Source organism: Taurulus bubalis (genome assembly GCF_910589615.1).
Source record: "Taurulus bubalis genome assembly, chromosome: 13".
NCBI lineage: Eukaryota > Metazoa > Chordata > Actinopteri > Perciformes > Cottidae > Taurulus > Taurulus bubalis.
The window spans coordinates 19,759,380-19,778,575 of NC_136601.1; the positions used below are offsets into that span (position 1 = coordinate 19,759,380).

Sequence of the window (19,196 nt, forward strand, 5' to 3'; positions counted from 1 at the left end):
CGCGTGATTATCAGTGCAAATGAAGCGAGACGAGAACTTCAATGGGCCTCCTGCTGAGGAACAGGCTCACTAAGACCATGTGTGTGCGTCTGTCAGCTGATTACACACGTGTAACATGACAATATCAATACCACCCACTAATGCGGATGGGACTGGTTTGAGGAAATACCTGCTGGGGTTTGTAATGGGCTGTAGGATCAATGCAAGGGCTTTGTAATGACACAATAATGGGCTAAGCAGACATTATTCATGCTATCCTTATCCTCAAGCCAAATGTGAACATTTAAAATCACATTAGATCAGGCCAAGGTTTGGGGCTTTGTAGATCCACTGTGATCTGTAAATTGGAATGCACATGTAATGACAGTGAGTATACCGACTATTTAGGTTGCTATGCAATGGTTTTACTGGTTCCGCCCCACTTGAGATCAAATTGTGCCTTGAACTCAAATGAGTTTGACACCCCTGCATTATATGTTTTGGACGTTATCCATCCCGAACAGCGAAGGTACTCATTATTTCTCTCTATTTAGAAATGCTTGGACATATTTTGTTCAGCCTCTTCTTTGTAGTTAATTTCAGGGCAGTTACTCTTAATGTCCCCCCCCTGCCTCCTTAGTTTTCATGGCATTCTCCCCCACCCTCCCCAGTAATAGTAATAGAGGACGGCTAATGGAGTAAAAAGTTGAACAATACGCTCCATTTCTTTGTGTATGACTTCTTGGAATGGTCTTAAACCTGGACACGGCCGAAGGATATGGCCGAGGCGTTGCGGCTTTTAATTTGAAAAAGCGTCAGGAAGTGGTCCGTCAGCTTGACAGGAGCCCCAATAACGTGTGCAAACGGTGGCGGATCAGACGAGTTGCTGCTGCAGATTTAAATCAGGAACACAAATCCAGGATTGGAAGAAGTCATGTGGGTTGAGAAGAGAGCCTCTGATTTCTGCGGTGAAGGAAGTAGCGGGCCCATGATGGGATTTATGAAACGCTAATGTGGAACTTCCCTCTGACTTTAACAAGGAATAAACCCTGTGCACTGCTAGTTACACACACGGCCGCACAAACGAGCCTCATGCACACACACACACACACACACATGCACGCATTAGCTAAGCACGAGATGAACAGTTACTCGGCCACATGAACAATATTAACCTTTAGCTCTTGAGCGCAAGCATATATATGTGTGTGTGTGTGTGTGTGTGTGTGTGTGTGTGTGTGAGTAAGAGTTTGTGTGTGTGTGTGTGTGTGTGTGTGTGCGTGTGTGTTGCAGCTCTTTTAACCTTTCCCTCTGACCAATAGGAAGGTGCAATGCCAGTTTTTTCTCTCTGACCCAGTTTCCCTCTCTGCTTATTTCTCTGAACACGCAACATTTCAGCTGCTATTAGTGAAATGATGCACTGTCTGAGACGGCAGAGGCGCGTGCGTGTGTGCGTGTGTGCGTGTGTGCGTGTGCGTGCGTGCGTGTGTGCGTGCGTGTGTGTGAATGTGTGTGTGTGTGTGCGTGCTGGCTCTTTGTGTGCTGTGTGTGCGTCACTCTAAGGGCGTGTTTGTTCACCTGTTAGTTATTGTGTGTTCAAGGGTATTAATGTGTGTGTGCGCCCACGAGGGCTGTGCCAGTTTAAAAAACCATAATAATCTTATAATTGATCAGCAATACATGCCGCAAACAAAGGACAATAACGGTCGCAACCGTCTGAAATGTTGCTTTTCCTTCTACGCCGCTTTTCAGATGTACGCAAAATGAGCTGCTGTGGGCCGCCCCCCTCCCCATCCTGCCCCCCCCCCACTGCACATGATTTGTTTAAAACTGCTGAGGTTTTCTGCGGCTGCAGCTCGATGATATCGGTGAAAAGAGCCATTACAGCCAATTAGCTACTCTGTCATTAGGGAGGGTTGTGTGGGCTACTGGCAACTTCTGCACACAACAGAATGCATTATCGCCGGAATAGCTGCGAAAGTTGAAATAGCTAATATCTCGAAATGTTCCACATTAGCAACAACAGAGGCGCGCGGTGGGCTGGCTTTTTGCAGCCGGTGTGGGGCTGAAATTAATATTGGTCGCTGCGGCTGCTGTCGCTGCTTCTCATAACTTTAATGCTGTATGCAACAGCTAGTAGTAGTAATAGTGTTATAAGATAGTCCCCATCCCTCAGGTTACACTGTTGTATTGTACCGATCACCTGCATTCAAAAAGTCTATGATCTGAAGCCCCCACGGTGCACACATGTCAGATTATTTGGCCTTCGGCTTAGAAGCGTGTGTGCACATTGTGAGCGGTCCTTTGTTATGTGTGTGTGTGTGTGTGTGAGAGAAGGGAAGGGAAGAGGCAAGTGTGTGTGTGTGGGGGGGGGGGGGGGGGCAGGAGAGAGGTTCAAGATGCGATGTACTCTAAGATGAGTCTGTCTGCATCTGTCATGTTGGAGTGTGCTCAGTCTGTTCGTGTTTGAGACGGATGACTTGCTCCGCTCCCCAAGGTCCTGCTGTTATCTGCGTCCTTTATCTCCGACTGATCCGGCAGACGGCCTGCACTGTGTGTGCACCTTTGTTTGTTTCTGCGCGCGTGTGTGTGTGTTTGTATGAATATTCTGCATGTGCACGCCCCCGTCTTATGTGCTGCCTTGTATTCACACGGGACAGTGTCGTCCCTCTGTCTTTGCGTGCGCGGATACACGGGCGAAGTTTCTATGGTCGCGTACGAGTTGCAGAGTTGGGTAATGGAGAAGAAAAGGTGTAAAAGCTCTGCTCTCCGCCGGATTCACCAGAGAGGCGACACACAGACACCCTCAGCTAAATGATGCAGAGGCTCTCTGTGTCTGCAGGCTGGGAGTCCTGTGGAGACACGCACACTCGCGGACAGACACACACTCGCGGACACACACACACACACACACACAGAGACACTTTGGGAGCTGCTGACAGGTCCTCTGCAGAGGTTAAAAGCTGTCATAAGTAGTCTTGAAGCACAAGCCCAGTGGTGCCGCCATGGAAGTCCATAATGCCTAACCTTTGGCTCAGTAATCTGGGACTGTCTTGAGACACACACACACACACACACACACACACACACACACAGAAAAAGAAAATCACCAAGATCACCAAGGAGAATTCACACGTTCACAAACATTTGTAAATATACATGCTGGAATACAAAGTCTTACTCGTGCACATGTCTGTCCGAGCGTGTGCACAGACACTCTGATAAACGTAGATGTAGACACACACACACACACACACACACACGTACATACTCAAATGTACACAGTTGCACAACAGAGGCCAAAACGCACACAACGAGAGTCAGGGGAGCGTGTAAGAAATGGTGAGTGTGAGTAAGAGAGGCTGGCAGACAGACCGACACACACACACACACGCACACATGCACACAATCCAACACTTGCATATGCTTCCTCCGCTTCACAGAGAGAGATCACCTCCCACTTCTTCTTCTTTCCAAACTGAGCTCTCCTCCTCCTCTGAACTCCTCACTTCATCACCTCCTTCCATATTCCCTCACCGACATATGCACGCACTGACACACGCACACACTCGCACACACTCGCACATGCACGCACGCACGCAAACGCACTTCAGACAGATCAAGTCTCACCCCTCCCCAGCTCGTACGCTACCTCGTCTTCAAAAAAATGAATCTCCAGCTTCCTCTCCTGCCCTTCCTCACCCCGCACTCCTCTTTCCATCCCCTCTCCAAACACCTCACCACGCACACACACACACACTCCTCTCTCTCCCCTTCCCCTCCCTCCCTCCCTCACCCCTCCACAACACCCCCACCCCCCCACCCCACACTATCCCATAGTGCTCTCTGCTGGAAGGATTTAGAGGTACCCTGTAATTTTGGTGCCGGAGGAGCTCTTAAGTCCTGCCTGATCGTCTGGCTACACAAGCTGTGTGTGTGTGTGTGTGTGTATATATATATTTGTGTGTGTGTGTGTGTGTGTGCACGCACGTGTCAGTGTGTGCTTCAGTGTGTGTTCACTTCCATTGGGCCAAGTGCTTACATGTCTGTATATTTATTTTTCGGCAACCATTTTCAACTGGGGTTGTATTTGTGTGTGTGCAGCCGTGCGTGCATTCGATTTTCACTAGCGTGTGTGTGTGTGTGTGTGTGTGTGCGTGTGCGTGTGTGCGTGTGTGTGTTAGAGAGAGAGCGCAGTCTAATCAGGATGCGGGAGAGGAGCTCCCCCTCTGGCTGTTTACTGAAGCAGTAAGCTGAGCAACAGTTGTGTGCACTGGGCCGCTAGCCACCTCAAACCTTGACACTAAAGCTGCTACCTGCTTACCGTACGCGCAGCTAGCGGCTACCGGGAGCAGGCAGCACGCGCTGATCTCAGAGCTGCTACATGGCGATGCTTGGCAAAAACTTAAAATAGCGGGGGGGGGAAGCAGCGTTGTCAAACATGCAGATGAGAAAATCAGCTGTGTCCGCGCACCACATTTACTCCCAAATTCAATATTGGATTGGCAACAAAAAAAAGCACTAAAGTCGAAGATATGACTATTATATTGTCTGCCAGGTTTTATTATTGAAAAGATGGCGAGAAGAAACCATTGGCCGAGCTTCGTCCGGTTCTTCCGAGATGATATAAAAAGTCATGACTTTTTCCGAGATGATTTAAAAAGTCATGATACATTTTCCGGGGCCAAAAGACCCACGAAGGAGGCTACGGGGGGGAGACGGCGAGCGAGAGGTTGGAGATCGATTACTGATTTCCATTTCTATTCCTGGGACAAAGAAACAGAGGGCTGATGGGCGAGGACATCTATTTAGATCCATTTCATTCTGCCGTAATCAGGCTTTAGCCATGGCCCAGTACTCAGGATTAGAAGAGGTTCAAAGTGCAAACATCTAGATCCCCCAGTATTATTCCAGTCTGCCAACCTCGGTCTGTATGTGTGTGCGTGTGTGTGTGTGTGTGTGTGTGTGCACGTTGCGTGCCAGATCTGCTGGGGAGGGTTATCTCTGGAATCGGGCCCATAAACCTAATCTAACTCTCTCTGTGCTCATTCAGGAGTGAAATATTTTGTTCAAATAGGCTCCTTCTCCCTCCACGTCTACTCCGGTGCGCGCTAATGTAAACAAAAACCCAGATAGGAATATGGCAGCTATGAGAAATGGCCCGGCTCTGTTGTGACACTGTTGTTTGATACAGACACGCGCTCCCCGCTTCGCCGCAAATGGAAGGAAACCGGCTCCCTTCGCCAGTGTTTTTCCTTGATGCTAAGTGTGAGTGATCGGATCGTGGTTGTGCCTGTGTGTGTGTTGAGCTCCCTTTTTTCTATTTATTTATTTATTTGTTTTCTGGAAATGTAGGCATTATCATTTGGCGGTGGTTACTGTGACTACCGGGGCCCTGCTATGGCTCGTCTAAGTGGAAGTCTGAATGCTGTGTGGAGGAGAAGGTGGAGGAGGAGGAGAGTGGGAGGGGTGTTGTGTGAAAGGTAGCCAATGAATGTCACCTCTCATCCACTTTCTCATTAAACAACCTGTTCTCTGTCTGTCACATGGGCTGTATCTATCCCCCTCGTTTGGGGCTTTGGGGCGGATGTGCACGAGAACACACACACACACACACACTCACGCACACGCTGTATGAAAGCCAGCAGCCCCTCCTGGTCTGGACAGGAATAATAATAAGCAGCAGATGATTCATGATGAAGATGGGGGGGGGGGGGGGGCCCACCTGAGTGACCTCATTTAGCAGACTTGAGAATAAACATAGACCGCCGCGTCACTCTTCAGCCTTCGCCTGGGCCGCTCAGCGCCGCGTCTCCGGCTCTCGGCCCATCCGCTCCGTCAAGAACGTCCTTGTGAAATCCGCGTGCATCCCGTGTGCATTTCGTTCCCACATGCATGTTAATGCGCTCGCGGCGGTGCGATGCTTGTGTAGTGTTGGAACAGGAGCCCTTGTTGCAGGCCAGCTCTTTCCCCAGTTAGGCTTTTCTCTTGGCTGACACATTTTGTGCTGTAGATATTTCCCAACATCAACATTTGGCACCTGGTTTCTCTTATGACTTCAGCAGCTGTAGATCTTTTGTTCTCCCACTAGCCACTCTGCGGCCAGTGATCCACACCCACAAAGAGGGCCTTAAATCATACAAAAAAACAGCTTTGGAGCCTGACCGCTTTATTAAAAAAGAGCAACATTCCTTCATGCAATGACCAGCTCTTTGGGTATTCTGGACTCCTCGCGCTGAACCGGTTTGTTCCACTAAATCATTAGCAGCAGAGAGGGAGGTTCTTTGTTCTCCATCCTACGGTTTGCTTTATCCCTTGTGTTTTTATCTCCCCTGGGACGCACAGGAAGACCCAATTCCCCAGTTTCCCTTTTTCCCCCCCTCCAAAACACGACATGACCGTCGGCCTTTTAATATCTGGAAATCCAGATTTGGATTAACGTCAGTAGAGGAGAGAGAGAAGCTCTTTTCAGATTAAAAAGAGCCGGCAGTGTGTCCTTGTTGTGGTGGACAGTTAGAAGGTTTGAGAAACATGCCTGGCAGTTATCTGTGTTTGAGTGAACACCGACATGATGAATGTAACTCCAGAGATATCACACACACGGGATAAATGACAAACGCAGTGGGTGTGTGCTGCAAGTTTTTATATTTTGTATTTTTGGGGTTCACCACACATTTGTTAATGGACTCAACAGTTGTTTCTGGAGTCCATTTCCATCTTGAATAGTGCTTTAAGAGATGTAAGGACATAAGGAAATGTGGTTAGAATCGGTCACGGTTAATCGGATTATGACTTTCCACCGGTACAGTAAAAAGCCTTGAATCATTTGACGTTTTAAGCGGCCTGAGCACAAACAACATATAAAGTGATCATCCCTTCATAAAACCCAGCTCTCTTTTCAGGGCGTGTGCCCAAACAGGGGCCTCCAAGGGCCAACTTATCATCGTGCCACATCAGCTGCGGACGCCTGTTCAGCCAGCCTGAAGGAATAGCTTATTTAGATGACAGAAGCAAGTTAACACCGAGAAGATTTGCTCCCCCTGAGTGGATATAAAATTCATAGCATGACGCCTCACTCTTCCTCGGATCATTCGAAGCGCCTTCTGAGCTCGGCTCTTCAAAAGAGCTCATTTTTCTCTCTCGCATAACCTTGCCCTGGAAATTTAGAAATTGAAAAGAAGGGGAGAAATTGGGCGGAAAAAAACGTCAGGATGAGGTCGGCAATCTCGCCGGCGTCTGGGCCTTCTGCTGCGTCTTTTAAGACCCGTTCACCTCACTGTCTGTTAATGTTCCCGTTCAGAAAGAGACATGCTCCCTGCATAGGCTTTACATAAATCACAAGGCTCACTTAGCCGTGAGTGTTCATTCACATTAATGTCCCACGTAAATTTTGAAAATCTTTTTTTGTTCCTGCGCGGCACTCGGCAGCGCCCCGGCCCCTCGTATATATTTCAGTGTCCGGCTCACTCGAGCCGTGTTGAGTCTACAGCTGGGGGAATTTGCCAAAGAGCTCCTGTCACAATGTTATCGCAATCATTCCTCGCAAATTATCACGTCCTCCGGCCGCGCTACCAAAATGTTGTGGTTCCCCCTCGCAATCTAGAGCCAGAGTATGATCTGATAATGTAACATAATATTAGCGCAATTCATTATTTCGTTTTCTCCAATTCCGCCGGAGCACAAAACTGGAATCCCAGAGGGCAACAAAATGTCAACATTAATAATACTTAGGAATGACAAGGCATGAATCAACCAGATGAGCTTTTTCCATAGCAACTGAGCCGGATTTCAGTTTATTGCAGAAAGAATTGACATGTAGGGTAAGTGTTTACCCTCCAATGGCCCCCTCCTCCCCAAAGCCTGCCTCTCTTTGTGTCATCACTAGATAAGCACCCTCTCCAAGACTATCTCATCATAATGAGGGTGCCATCTGAAGCAATCACCCAGGAAGATGGTCATTGAGTTAAGAGGGAGGGTAGGGGAAAGGGAGGGGGAGAGTCAGATAGTGCAGATAAAAAAAAAAAAACTAAATGATGTGAGCGAAAAAGCAGAGAGGGAGGAAGAGAGAGAGGGAGGGAGAGAGAGAGGGAGGGAGAGAGAGACCAAGGCGGATAATGTGAGGAAGAGAAACAAAAGCATTTCAGAGGAAGGGAGTAAGTTGAAACAGCAGACTAAGCGGAGATGGAAATCGTTCGGGGAATTCCAAAATTAGAGCTGCCATCGCATGCGCCCACACAGGCGCACGGCCACACACGCACACACACACACACACACACACACGCATACACAACCGCCTTGCACTGGCCGCTCAGTGTTAAGGTCAGAGTCACACTCTGTCTCCCTAGGTCATTATCATGGGCCCTGAAATAGACAGCCAATTGTGTCACAGCGTCTGAAGTGAATGTGACATTGAATAAACAGCCTCGCTCAAGTCCGAGCAGAACGCGCACTTTGCAGCAAATGGAGGGAGGCCGACCCACACACACACACTAATATAGAAATGGACACACACACAAACATTAAGGGAGGCATTTAGCTCTCGGCGCTACCAGCAAGTAATGACACATGTGGCTCAGAGGGAGTAAGCAGCTCGAGGAGTTGGCAAGCAGCTGGAACTCTGGCTGGCATGTCTCACCGTTCAAGTATGCACAGACAGAAAACACACACACACACACACACACACACACAGGTCTGACCATGCTCCTCCCTCAGTAGACTCTAATGTTGTTCCATTCATTTGACTTCACTTTATTGTGTTAATGAGAGATACCGGTGAGAGGAGCTGGCGGTTGATTGAGGGTGAGAACGGCTAATCACTGGAACAGCTAATCAGTGCTTGTCGTAAATATTGATTAGTTCTGTGCGTTATGGACGTGCTCATTAACCAGTGTGTCATCTTCTCTCCTGCTTCTTCTTCTTCTTTACCCTCTGTCACCCCTGTTTCTCTCTCCTTTCTCCCTTTCCTCCTCACACCTCATCTCCTCCTCTCCCCTCCAGCAACCTCCAACGGGACCGTCGAGGGCCTGGAGAACCGGGAGGGAGGCGTGTGCAAGAGCCGAGCCATGAAAGTCATCATGAAAGTCGGACAAGGTAAATGTGTGCTCCCCCTCACATGTAGAACACGAAGCGGCGCCGCTGCCTTCCAGCCGTGTTTCACTTTGGTGTGACGTTCTCATTTATCGCGTGTGTGCCGAGCGTGACTCTGTCCGCCGCCGGCCTCCGCCAGGATCCCGCTCTCGAGAACCCCCATGTTTCTTTTTAGGGATGTTCCTTTGTTAGGGATGTTCTTCATGCACCGTCTTTCAAAGGCATTAACTTTGGTTTTTTGGTGATTATTCAATATGACCATTTATTGACTGCTAGTGGTTTCACATCTGGAGGATATGATCATATCGTTCAATCATTTTATAAAGTTCTAGCGTTCAAATTAATGAGCCCAAGCAAAATATAAGATTTTGTTTGTATTGTTCAATGCATAACAATGGAATGCAGTTTGTTTTATTAAATAGGACGTATCAATATTTAATATTGTTTTATAGAGTTGAAATGTGATTATGCAAACATTTGCATTTGATCTATCGAAATAGAAACATATCTTGTTAATAAAGATTCCAGCCCTATCGTTAAAAAGCCTTGTAAGATATAATAGTCGTTAAAATATAACACAAAACTGGTCGTAACACAATATAGACACACTCCTAAATCGGTAGTGTCATCTTTTGCTTCTTTATTGGAATATATGTATTTTTCAACAGTTATAATCTCCCCTACAAACCACAATAACTGGTTTATAAATAGTTAATGAATGATTGATAACACAGAGCAATCATATTTAATAATTTATGACTACAAACGCATCCCAACATCTCGTGGCCTTCATGGATGGAGTTTGTCTGAAATTTAGTGAAATTAATACAATAAATATGTTGAATTTAAAGAGGACTTCCTTCAAAGAAATGTCTGCAATATTACCTCTGTTTATATAATTATTGAACATAATTTACATTTATATGAAACAGAGGAACATCTGTTTAAGTGATGATATTGTTAGTTATTCATTTTCTATCTGTCTAAACACCAGGAGGTAAGTTGTTAAAAAACACATTATTATTACATTATAAGTGTAAAATTACACCATTTTATTTATAGTATTTTATACAAACCATTTATTGATGCTAAAAAAATGGACAAAATGAATTATTCCAGCGTTAAAAGTGTCCCAGTCTCTCAGTGACATGGTTATGTTTACCAGAAGACCAGACTGTTTTATATACTGTCTCATACTGAGGTAACCATTGCTTTAATATCTCTACTTGTATCGGGCCATTGAAGGCAATGTTGCAAATCAATACGCAGGACTGCTTTATGGACTGCAGTATTGGATTTACAGGATCTTTGCTTCAGTGTGATGAAGTGCACTGATTAGATGAGGTATTTAGTTAGGTATACGTCTGCCACCTGGTTACTGTCTACAAGCTGTTTCTCAGTGGAATATGTAGTAAACACCATGCTGTACAACTACATATTCAGTTTATTTTCAGTTTATTGATTTTGTATAGCCCAAAATTACAATTACTTGTCATAAACAGTAGTTTGGAACAATATTTTTTTTAAATACTCACAAACAGTTTGTGCAAATGGTGAGATGGCCAAGAAAAGACCAATGTACAAAGGCCTCTGATATCCCTCAGCTGCTATTCAACATTCCTAAAGTAATCAGAGAATGAAAATGTGTTTTTGAGATTCATTTATAAGTGCACAGTCGGGGTAAGTCATCAACAATAGCTGGGCGTAAACAAGCCAGCTTTGTTTAGATATCCTTGGACACGACATTTGGTTTGCATCATCCTTTTTCACTTTTAGACGCAATATGTGGACGTCTACATCCTGAATGTGACAGTGCATCGTACACAGATGTGTTCCTCTCTAAACACCCCCCTCCCCCTCCCCATCCCCAGCGAGGTTGTTTTGACCGAAACAGACACTAACCGCCATATGAGAGCAACATCTGCCCGCCACCATGAACTGATTGGGGCTTAAAAGCTCGTTCTCAACATGTCAAGAGTAAACTGAGACTCTCAGAGAAATCTGTGTGTGTGTGTGTGTGTGTGTGTGTGTGTGTGTGTGTGTGTGTGTGTGTGTGTGTGTGTGTGTGTGTGTGTGTGTGTGTGTGTGTTGATATTTGAATGCTGGCCAGTGGGATGGCAGCAGTGTATCCTGGCAGTGTGTGGGAGAATTGAAGCTAACAAGCTGCTGATGCTAGCAAGGTCCACGTCGGCAAAAAAAAACAAATTCAGCAGATACAGTGAAAAACACCCGCAACAGTGACGGGCGTCGCATTATCTTTCCATGTGGGTCAGTTTGAGCAATCCGACCGGCCCGGGATTGCAACGCCCTCGGTGGAATGACGGCATGGCTGCATGAACGCAGGGCGGCACGCGGCTTTCACACTACTCTATTAACCGGGAGAGAGAAAACATTTATAAAATCCCAGAGCTCACGTTGATGGACGTCAAAAGGAAATGTCTCATTTGAGGAAACGTCCAGGAAAGTTCCCCCTCAGCTCGAGTCTGTAGCTGCCGGCTGTTCCTCAACTTCGCCAGCGCACATTTCCCAAAACGGTCCGAAGCGAGCTGTCAATCAACCATCCATGTGCCCTAAAAACCTTGTTTGAAAGAGATGCTGCTGCCCCAGCTGCTACTACTTTTACTTCTATTTCTGTGAGCAGAATATTTGATGCACAACGTGGCCGTCCAACCCAGTAACTATTAGAGGAAGGGCCGTGAGAAATTAGAGCGGAGACTGAAACTTTGATATATATATTCAGGGTATAGAAGTACGGTGGGCGTGTTTGTTATTTCATCTCAAAAAAGGCACAAAGGGCAGATTTATATGTATGTGCGTACGTGGGTTTCAATTGGGTTTCAGGCTAAAAAAGACAAAAATGTGAATATGAATAGAATGTTTGTAAAAACATAGTGAAGGATGACCAGATGGAGTGGTGTTCTGTTGTGTACAACTTAGGAAGTTACATTATACTGGGGGGAAAGGTTGACACAATGTGTTTTTGCTTGTAATAAAGAGATAATAAAGATTTATTGAAATAGGATGTAATATTTAGGCGGTTCAAAATGGAAAACAATCTTAAAATTAGCTGGGAAAACAAATGTTTAGCTATATTTCACTAATATTAGGAAGTGGTGTGTGTCACACTAATGCTCAGAAGTAGTATTGGTTCAATTGAGATGATATTCAAAATGCTCTGTCAAAAACCAAGCCCCTACATCTCACTGAAATGTCACAACATTAACATTATTATAACATGAGACAAATATACTTAATAAGATAAGAATTTGTTTTTTTTGCAGTCACAGGTTCACTAACAATTAGATAGATAGATAGATACTTTATTCATCCCCAAGGGGAAATTAGTTGCCGAAGTAGCAGCTTCTAACTCCGTCAATACATTAATGCATCAGTAATAATAATACAATGATAAAATAACGCTTAGAGGGGTCGTTTTCCTCCATTGAAGGTGTTTCATTTTGATTTATTTTGCTGACAAGACTTGGTTTTACTCATGCATTGTTTTTAATGCAGGAGTTTTTCTTGTCATGGAGTATTTTTACAGGATGGTATTGGTACTTTTGCTGAGGTAAAGAATCTGAATACTTCCTCCAACCACAGTTATCCGACCATTTGATGTCATTGTGTTTACATCATACATGACATGATATAAGAAAAGCACCAGTTCCTCATTAACCAGCAACTCTTTCCAGCTGGATTCACCAGAAAACACATTATAACACTAATATTGTTTAATCGGCTCTGAAAGGATGCGTTGATTAGTTGCCAAAAGAGTTGACTGAAAGTTCCTTGAACTTTTAAAAATATTTGTGTTACCAATTATGCGTTTTTCAGGAATGTATTGAACACAAAGCATTGGACGGCTGTATCTTCTGAAAAGGCTTTTCTCTGTTCCCATAACCACAAATTGAATATATCAGTCCCGCGGCCTGTTGGTCAGAGAAACCAAAAGTCTTTTGAAGATAAAGAACCAATCATTATTGTGCGGCCCTGGACACCACCCCTTCTGCAGCCAACACTGGCTGTTGATTCAATTACCACTGAACAATCCCGGGCCCAGCTTGGCTCTCATGTGGCTATTGTGTGAGCGCCTTGTTTCCTGAACGCCGCCAAGTGCCCGAGATCTTCCCGTGTGTCCACCCACAGCCCTTTTGCACTTTGCTCCGTGGATTACATCTGGGTGACTCATGCCAGTGTGCGCGTTCGCCCGTCCTTTATCTTCCTGTGGAGAAACTCCCGTTCCTAATCTCGTTGAATCATCGGCTGGTGGGAAATCATGCGCCCTGACACGTCAATATCTAATTGTGCTTTAAACGGCCCGCGTTCCGCCTTTTGTCTCTGTATGAAATGCAAAGTGAAGAGGAAGCACAATTGATTGCCGGAGAAATACGGGCAGCCCATATTTTATACATTCCTCGCTATGCAGCGCTCTCTTTCTCCTCCACCACATCATGTCACCGTGCTCATTAGAAATATGTTGACTCACCTCCTTGCATGCACCTCCCTCTCTCTCTTTCTCCTCCATCTCTCGATCATTGTCTCCCTCCCTCTCACTCTCACTCCCCCTCCCCGCCTTCTCGCTCCTTCTGGCGGGTTTGGCAGTTCTGAGGTAGTTGCTGTCTGCATAGCTAAGGGAAATGTCAGCAAGTACACACACACACACACACAGAAAAATGGGTCAGAACATTAGAACGCTCCCCTCCCCGCACATGCTCAGTGGTAGGCTCACGCTGTTGGGGCTGTGTGAGAGAATCGGATCACCGTGTCCTCTCGTATCGCCTGCCATACGCGAAATGTTCCCCACTTCTCACTCCTGTCTTCGCTCGTCAATTATTGACGGAGCACAACAGCTCACGGCGAGGTCCACCATGCTGCAGTCGGTGCGGAGCATTGCGGTGGTCTGGGGAGAGGAAGGGAGGGTCTATTTGTTAATAGGGAGGTTATGTTTGACAAAAAAAAAAGATTTTATCTCCTTCTTTGTCTGTCCTCTTTCCAAATTCACCCCCACCCCCCGACCCCTGCTTCTTCGTTTTTCTTCCTCTTTTTTCTCTCGTTTATTTCTTCCAGACATCCCACAACCGAATCATTTCCCCTCTGGAGTCTCAGCCAAACTGAGGTGGAAATAAAAAAATAGACTGCTAGACTGACCCTACTCTCACACACACACACACACACAGATGCCCGGCCACACACACGCCACGCAAACTTGCCACGAGGGACTCTGATGTAAATTGCCTCCCCGCACGCCTTCCTCTCCGTTTCTCACGGCCCGCCCCCTTTGAGCAGGCCTCATGGGCCGATGCAGATAGCGAGTCTGATCGTGTGCTCTGTGGGATCCATCAGCCCGGCTTCGCTAATAGTTTATAACCGTCCTCTCTGTCTGCCGGCCCCGGCCCTCGTAAAAAAGCCGCGCCGCGCGCCCACCTGGTGTTTACCGCGCGAAGACTTCAAAGTGCGTGATCTGAAATCACAACAGACGGACAGATAAGCTGTCTGCTTCCTCTGCCGTTCCCCTCAGAGCCTCGACAACCCCCGTCCTCCACTTCTCTCCTCGTCAGAAGTGTGCCTCTTTCAGGCGGAGTTAAATCCAGAGCAATAAATAAGACATATTATGGCCTTTTAACGTGATGAATAATGTAAAACAATAAAAAGTTAATATATAACTACTTTACCCTCATTCTGCCATGCCTAAGTGTATTGTAAGTATATTCTAGGTGTGTGTGTGTGTGTGTGCGCGCCCTACGCTCTCATGAATGTGTCAGTGTTGGGAATGCCTGTCTGAGTGTTTGCTGAAGGAGCTGCTGATGTAGATGTGAGCTCATTTTTTACGACAGGACAGGGATACTGCCGTGTTTCGCAGACGTTCGCTAACTTGTCCTTCCTCTTTTTTTATTTTTTTCTGCTTTCATCTTCACTTCTTTGACGCTTTCAACACATGCAAAGATAACCTTCTCTGTGTATAAAAGATACATCAGAAGATAATAGAAAATAATCCTTGCCGACGCGGGGGGAACAAGTCATTGTGATTCAGCACATGCAGCGTGCCAAGGCTGAGTTTTTCTGTGTGTTTTTTGTGTTTCCCACAGTCCCAAATGCAGCGAACCCCGTGGCGCCGGACGCTACAAAGGACAACGTCATACCGGAGTCCAGTCCCAGTCCGCCCAACAAGGGTGGGATCGGGCCCGAGGTGCCAGGAAACCCTGGTGAGCAGATCGACAGACCGACACTACACCACTGTAACTGCAGCTTCAGACTCTTTACAGAATGCTTTCTGGTTTCTAGAGTGCAAATATTTTAGTAAAATCAAGGTTTTTGAAGTGTAATTTAAATAAAAAGGGAATATTCACAGCCTCAAGGCTTCCTCGAATAATTAATCACATTTAGCCCGAAAAGAGAAAATAAAAATCATAGTTGAGTCTCCCAAAGTAAGCATTCTCTCATATGGCTGTTTCTTGCCGCAGGCATTCCTTTGATATCTGTGGGGTCAACGTGCAAAAAAGAGATGTAAAACCAAATGTTCTGGAGAGTAGAATGACTCTTTCCAAAATGCAACCGGCAATAAAACAATAAGAAGCCACACACAAAACCAATACGGCTCACCCTGAGTCACTTTCGTATTCATAATGTACACACAGTGTGTGCTGCACCCAAGGAGAGTCAAAGACATTCCTCTTTACTATATCTCTTTTTAAACCTCATTTGAATTGCAGATAAATGAAGATTAAAAGCCGAGATAATTGAAGGAGTCACTCGAGCCTCCGCTGGGCTCTCCTCCCTTCCTGTTTTCGACAGCACCTTTCACAACTTCCTTCCCACAGAAGGGACCGCTTCTCAACTTTTTGACTTACTCCACAACTTTGTATGCCACAAACTTCCCCCAAGTGCGGCTCCTGTCCCAAAGTGATAAGCTGCCCTCATTTAATAATTGCTTATTTGACATTAGTTGCGCTATAAAAAGATTTCCTAATGTCACTCTTTTTCCCCCTATACCGAGGCTTTTACCTGTCGACCATTGTTAGATCAGTGATTATGTCAAGTGAAGGAGCGGAGGGCGGATTGAAGGACGTGTCAGCGCGGTTTGAGGGCTGATATTTCAGGAATGACACGTCTGACAGCCTCTCTCCGGCTCCCCTCCAGCGCCCGGAATGTACTGAATTCCTCGCGCCTCTGATTTCACTGATAAGTCTGGAATCGGTAGCTTTTCGGTGATGTCACTTAGCCGCGATAAGGCTCAAGGCGCAGCTACCCCCCCCCCCCCCCCCCCCCCCTCGGTAAATGGTTAAGTGCGGAGTGGTCAGCCGAGTGCGGAGACACAGTCATTAGCAGGGATGGCAGTCTCCGGAGGTACAGGGCTTTTGTGTGCCTGTGGAGGGGAGGTGGGGGGGTCATGGACAGTGAAGAGGTGGTGGTGGTGGTGGGAGGAGGTGAGTGCTGCTCTTTGGCAGCTGCTGCATGCATACATGGAAAACAGATTTGGTTCTTCTCATATTTCAGTCACTAGAGGAGCCAGTCACAGCCCCCTCCGTCCTGAACCCCAGAGACAAAAGGACAAAAAAAAATCAGATGTTCAGATATGCCCTTCGTCCACTCTATAAAAAAAAAAAAAAAGGATTTCTTTCCACATCTCTCTTGGCCTTTGCCATAACAACGTGGGCCCGACATGTCACACAAGTTGACAAGGCTCGGCCTTATCGGAGCGGGGATCTCCGTTATGTGGAGTGATGTCTGCAGATTTCATTAGGAGTCTATTTTGAATGAGCTAATTCAATTAAATCACATCAGTGAGTTATGTAGCGCAAACAACAAACAGGGACGTGATCACAGTTGATTTAGGCAGCGAGCAGTGAGATCTGCACACGACAGGAGTGGCTCACTGCAAATGATGTTATCCTCCGCTTGTTCCGCAGTCTCTGAGGGACTGTATGAAAATGATTTGGTTGTGCTGGGGGAGGCGCTGACTCTTCCCCTCTGCTTCTGTTAGAAAGAAAGAAATATGAAAATAATGGATCGACCTATAAAGCAAGGTGTGCGTGCGTTCTTATCTGGACAACCGTTCATCCGCTCTACCTCATACTTGGGAGGCGCATCGGGCAGCGCAGTGGTGCAATTTGGTTAATTATTAAAAAAAATAAAAAAACAAGCACATGGCCCTTTGCGTGGCAGCAGGGCAGAGATTAAAGGCTCTGTGGACTGGTATTTCGGCCTCACTTAAATCCGCTGCTCTTCCTTTTGCTGCTGGACGAAGCCTGCTAATGTCACATGGGCGCTGGGGATGCTATCGTAACGTCACATGGACGTCGGGTGAAACGTTACGACCGGAATCTTCTTAATTTCCCTCGAGTCGAAATGAGAGAATACAAACGGGAAGTAGAAACCGAGTTTATTTCATCGTTTTTTTTTTTTTGCGACCTCGGTGTGTTTCTCAGGGGCGGATTTAGTGATTTGAGCACCTCTGCAAAACACCGTCCAGCTTTACTTCTCACCCTTTCTCTAACCGGGGATGTTGGTATTGGCAGTGGTCTAAAGTGAAACTATTAATAATTAAAACTATGAATGCTGCACAGTAAAGGTCCTGCATTCAAACTTTCCCTTCAAGCGAGTGGAAGAGGCCTTATCAGCACAATGTGACATCTGTTCAAGGTGGAGCTTTTAATTCCAATGTGATGCTGGATAGTTTAATGAATAGTAACTATGCATTTGAGTTGTTATATTTTGTGAGCCGAATCTGAATCTGCAGCGTAATCAGTAACATTCCTCTCTACACAGTTGTATTCAGTTGAGTTGCATATTCGTAAGTGCTTTGGGTTGTTTCTGGGAACAATAAGAATAGTAACATCATTAAATATGTTCCATATCTAAACATCATAATACATCTGCAGCTGTTTGGGGCCCTTTCAGTTCGGGGCCCCAAGTTGCCTACTGAGCATTCAGCTCGTTCAGACACGTTTTAAACAAACTCTGCACCAGTTTATTGCTTTAACTTAATGAAATAGTGAAAACACAGCCACTCTCTGTTTTTTTGAACGAAGAGCTGCAAAATAAAGTGTTATCATGGCGACAGCTCTGTGCCGAAGGGCTTGATTCACCCGACCCCATATCCTCTGCATATGGCAAAACGGGCCTTCGTTCTCACATGTAAACCATCTTTAAATGATTTATGTCCAGTCCCTAAGCCCCCTCTTTTTATTTTTATTTTTTCTCTCTCTAGACCACATGAATCAGGACCAGTCTGGAAACTCCGGAAACTCGGACGGCATCCTCGGCTCCAAAGTGGCCGTGTTCTCCGCCATCGGGGCCGGCTGCATCATCTTCCTCCTGCTCATCCTCCTCCTCGTCATCCTGCTCATCAAGATGCGCAAGCGCGCCAGGAAAAACACCCACTCGCAGCCCCGCCCCTCGGCGCTGTCTCTCAGCACGCTGTCCAATCCCAAGATGCCCGGGGGCACGGCGGGCACGGAGCCCAGTGACATCATCATTCCGCTGCGGACAGAGAACAACTACTGCCCTCACTATGAGAAGGTGAGCGGAGACTATGGCCACCCCGTCTACATTGTCCAGGAGATGCCCCCGCAGAGCCCCGCCAACATCTACTACAAAGTCTGACGCGCTCCGCACGCCACGGCCAGCGACTCGGGAGGGAGGGAGAACGAGAGGAGCGCCTGATTTATGTCCTCGGGAAGAACACTTTCCTTTGCATTTTGGGGACTTGATGCGTCTTCAAGCCCAGTATTATTTCTACCACCTGCTGCACAAATCTGGAGAGACAAGAACTGACCAGTAACCAGCGGGGTTGTGAGCTGACTGATGAGAGGTTTATTCTGTTTGTTTGGGTTGTCTGACAACCCCCCCCCCCCCCCTTATCCTCCTCCTCCTCCTTCTCCCTCTCCCCCCCTCACCTCCACACCTGCTACATCTCCCCACTGTGCTCCGACAGGAGTTGGGGGAGGCGGGGCTGGAGCGAACCAACAGATGGAACTCCAGCTTCCTGGTTTTGCTGTCCCCTTTAACGGGCAGGATATAACTTATCTCAGTTCCCTGAAGTACAGTCTGTGCTACACCCAATTAAACACACCATCCCAGCACACAAGCCAGGAACAGGCAGACACAGGCCCGGACGCCACTCAAGCCTG

General features: G+C 46.6%; 1 protein-coding gene across 1 annotated transcript in view; it reads left to right on the forward strand.

Moving 5' to 3' along the window:
- Positions 1-18,669, forward strand: part of efnb1 (ephrin-B1) — a gene marked incomplete at both ends in the record, with an annotated part of 52,816 nt that extends 34,147 nt beyond the window's left edge. The window contains 3 exons of the mRNA XM_079229223.1: positions 8,977-9,069; positions 15,153-15,269; positions 18,275-18,669. Coding sequence (XP_079085349.1) covers positions 8,977-9,069; positions 15,153-15,269; positions 18,275-18,669 — 605 coding nt within the window. The remainder of the gene's footprint in view (positions 1-8,976; positions 9,070-15,152; positions 15,270-18,274) is intronic.
- Positions 18,670-19,196: the final 527 nt, after the last annotated feature.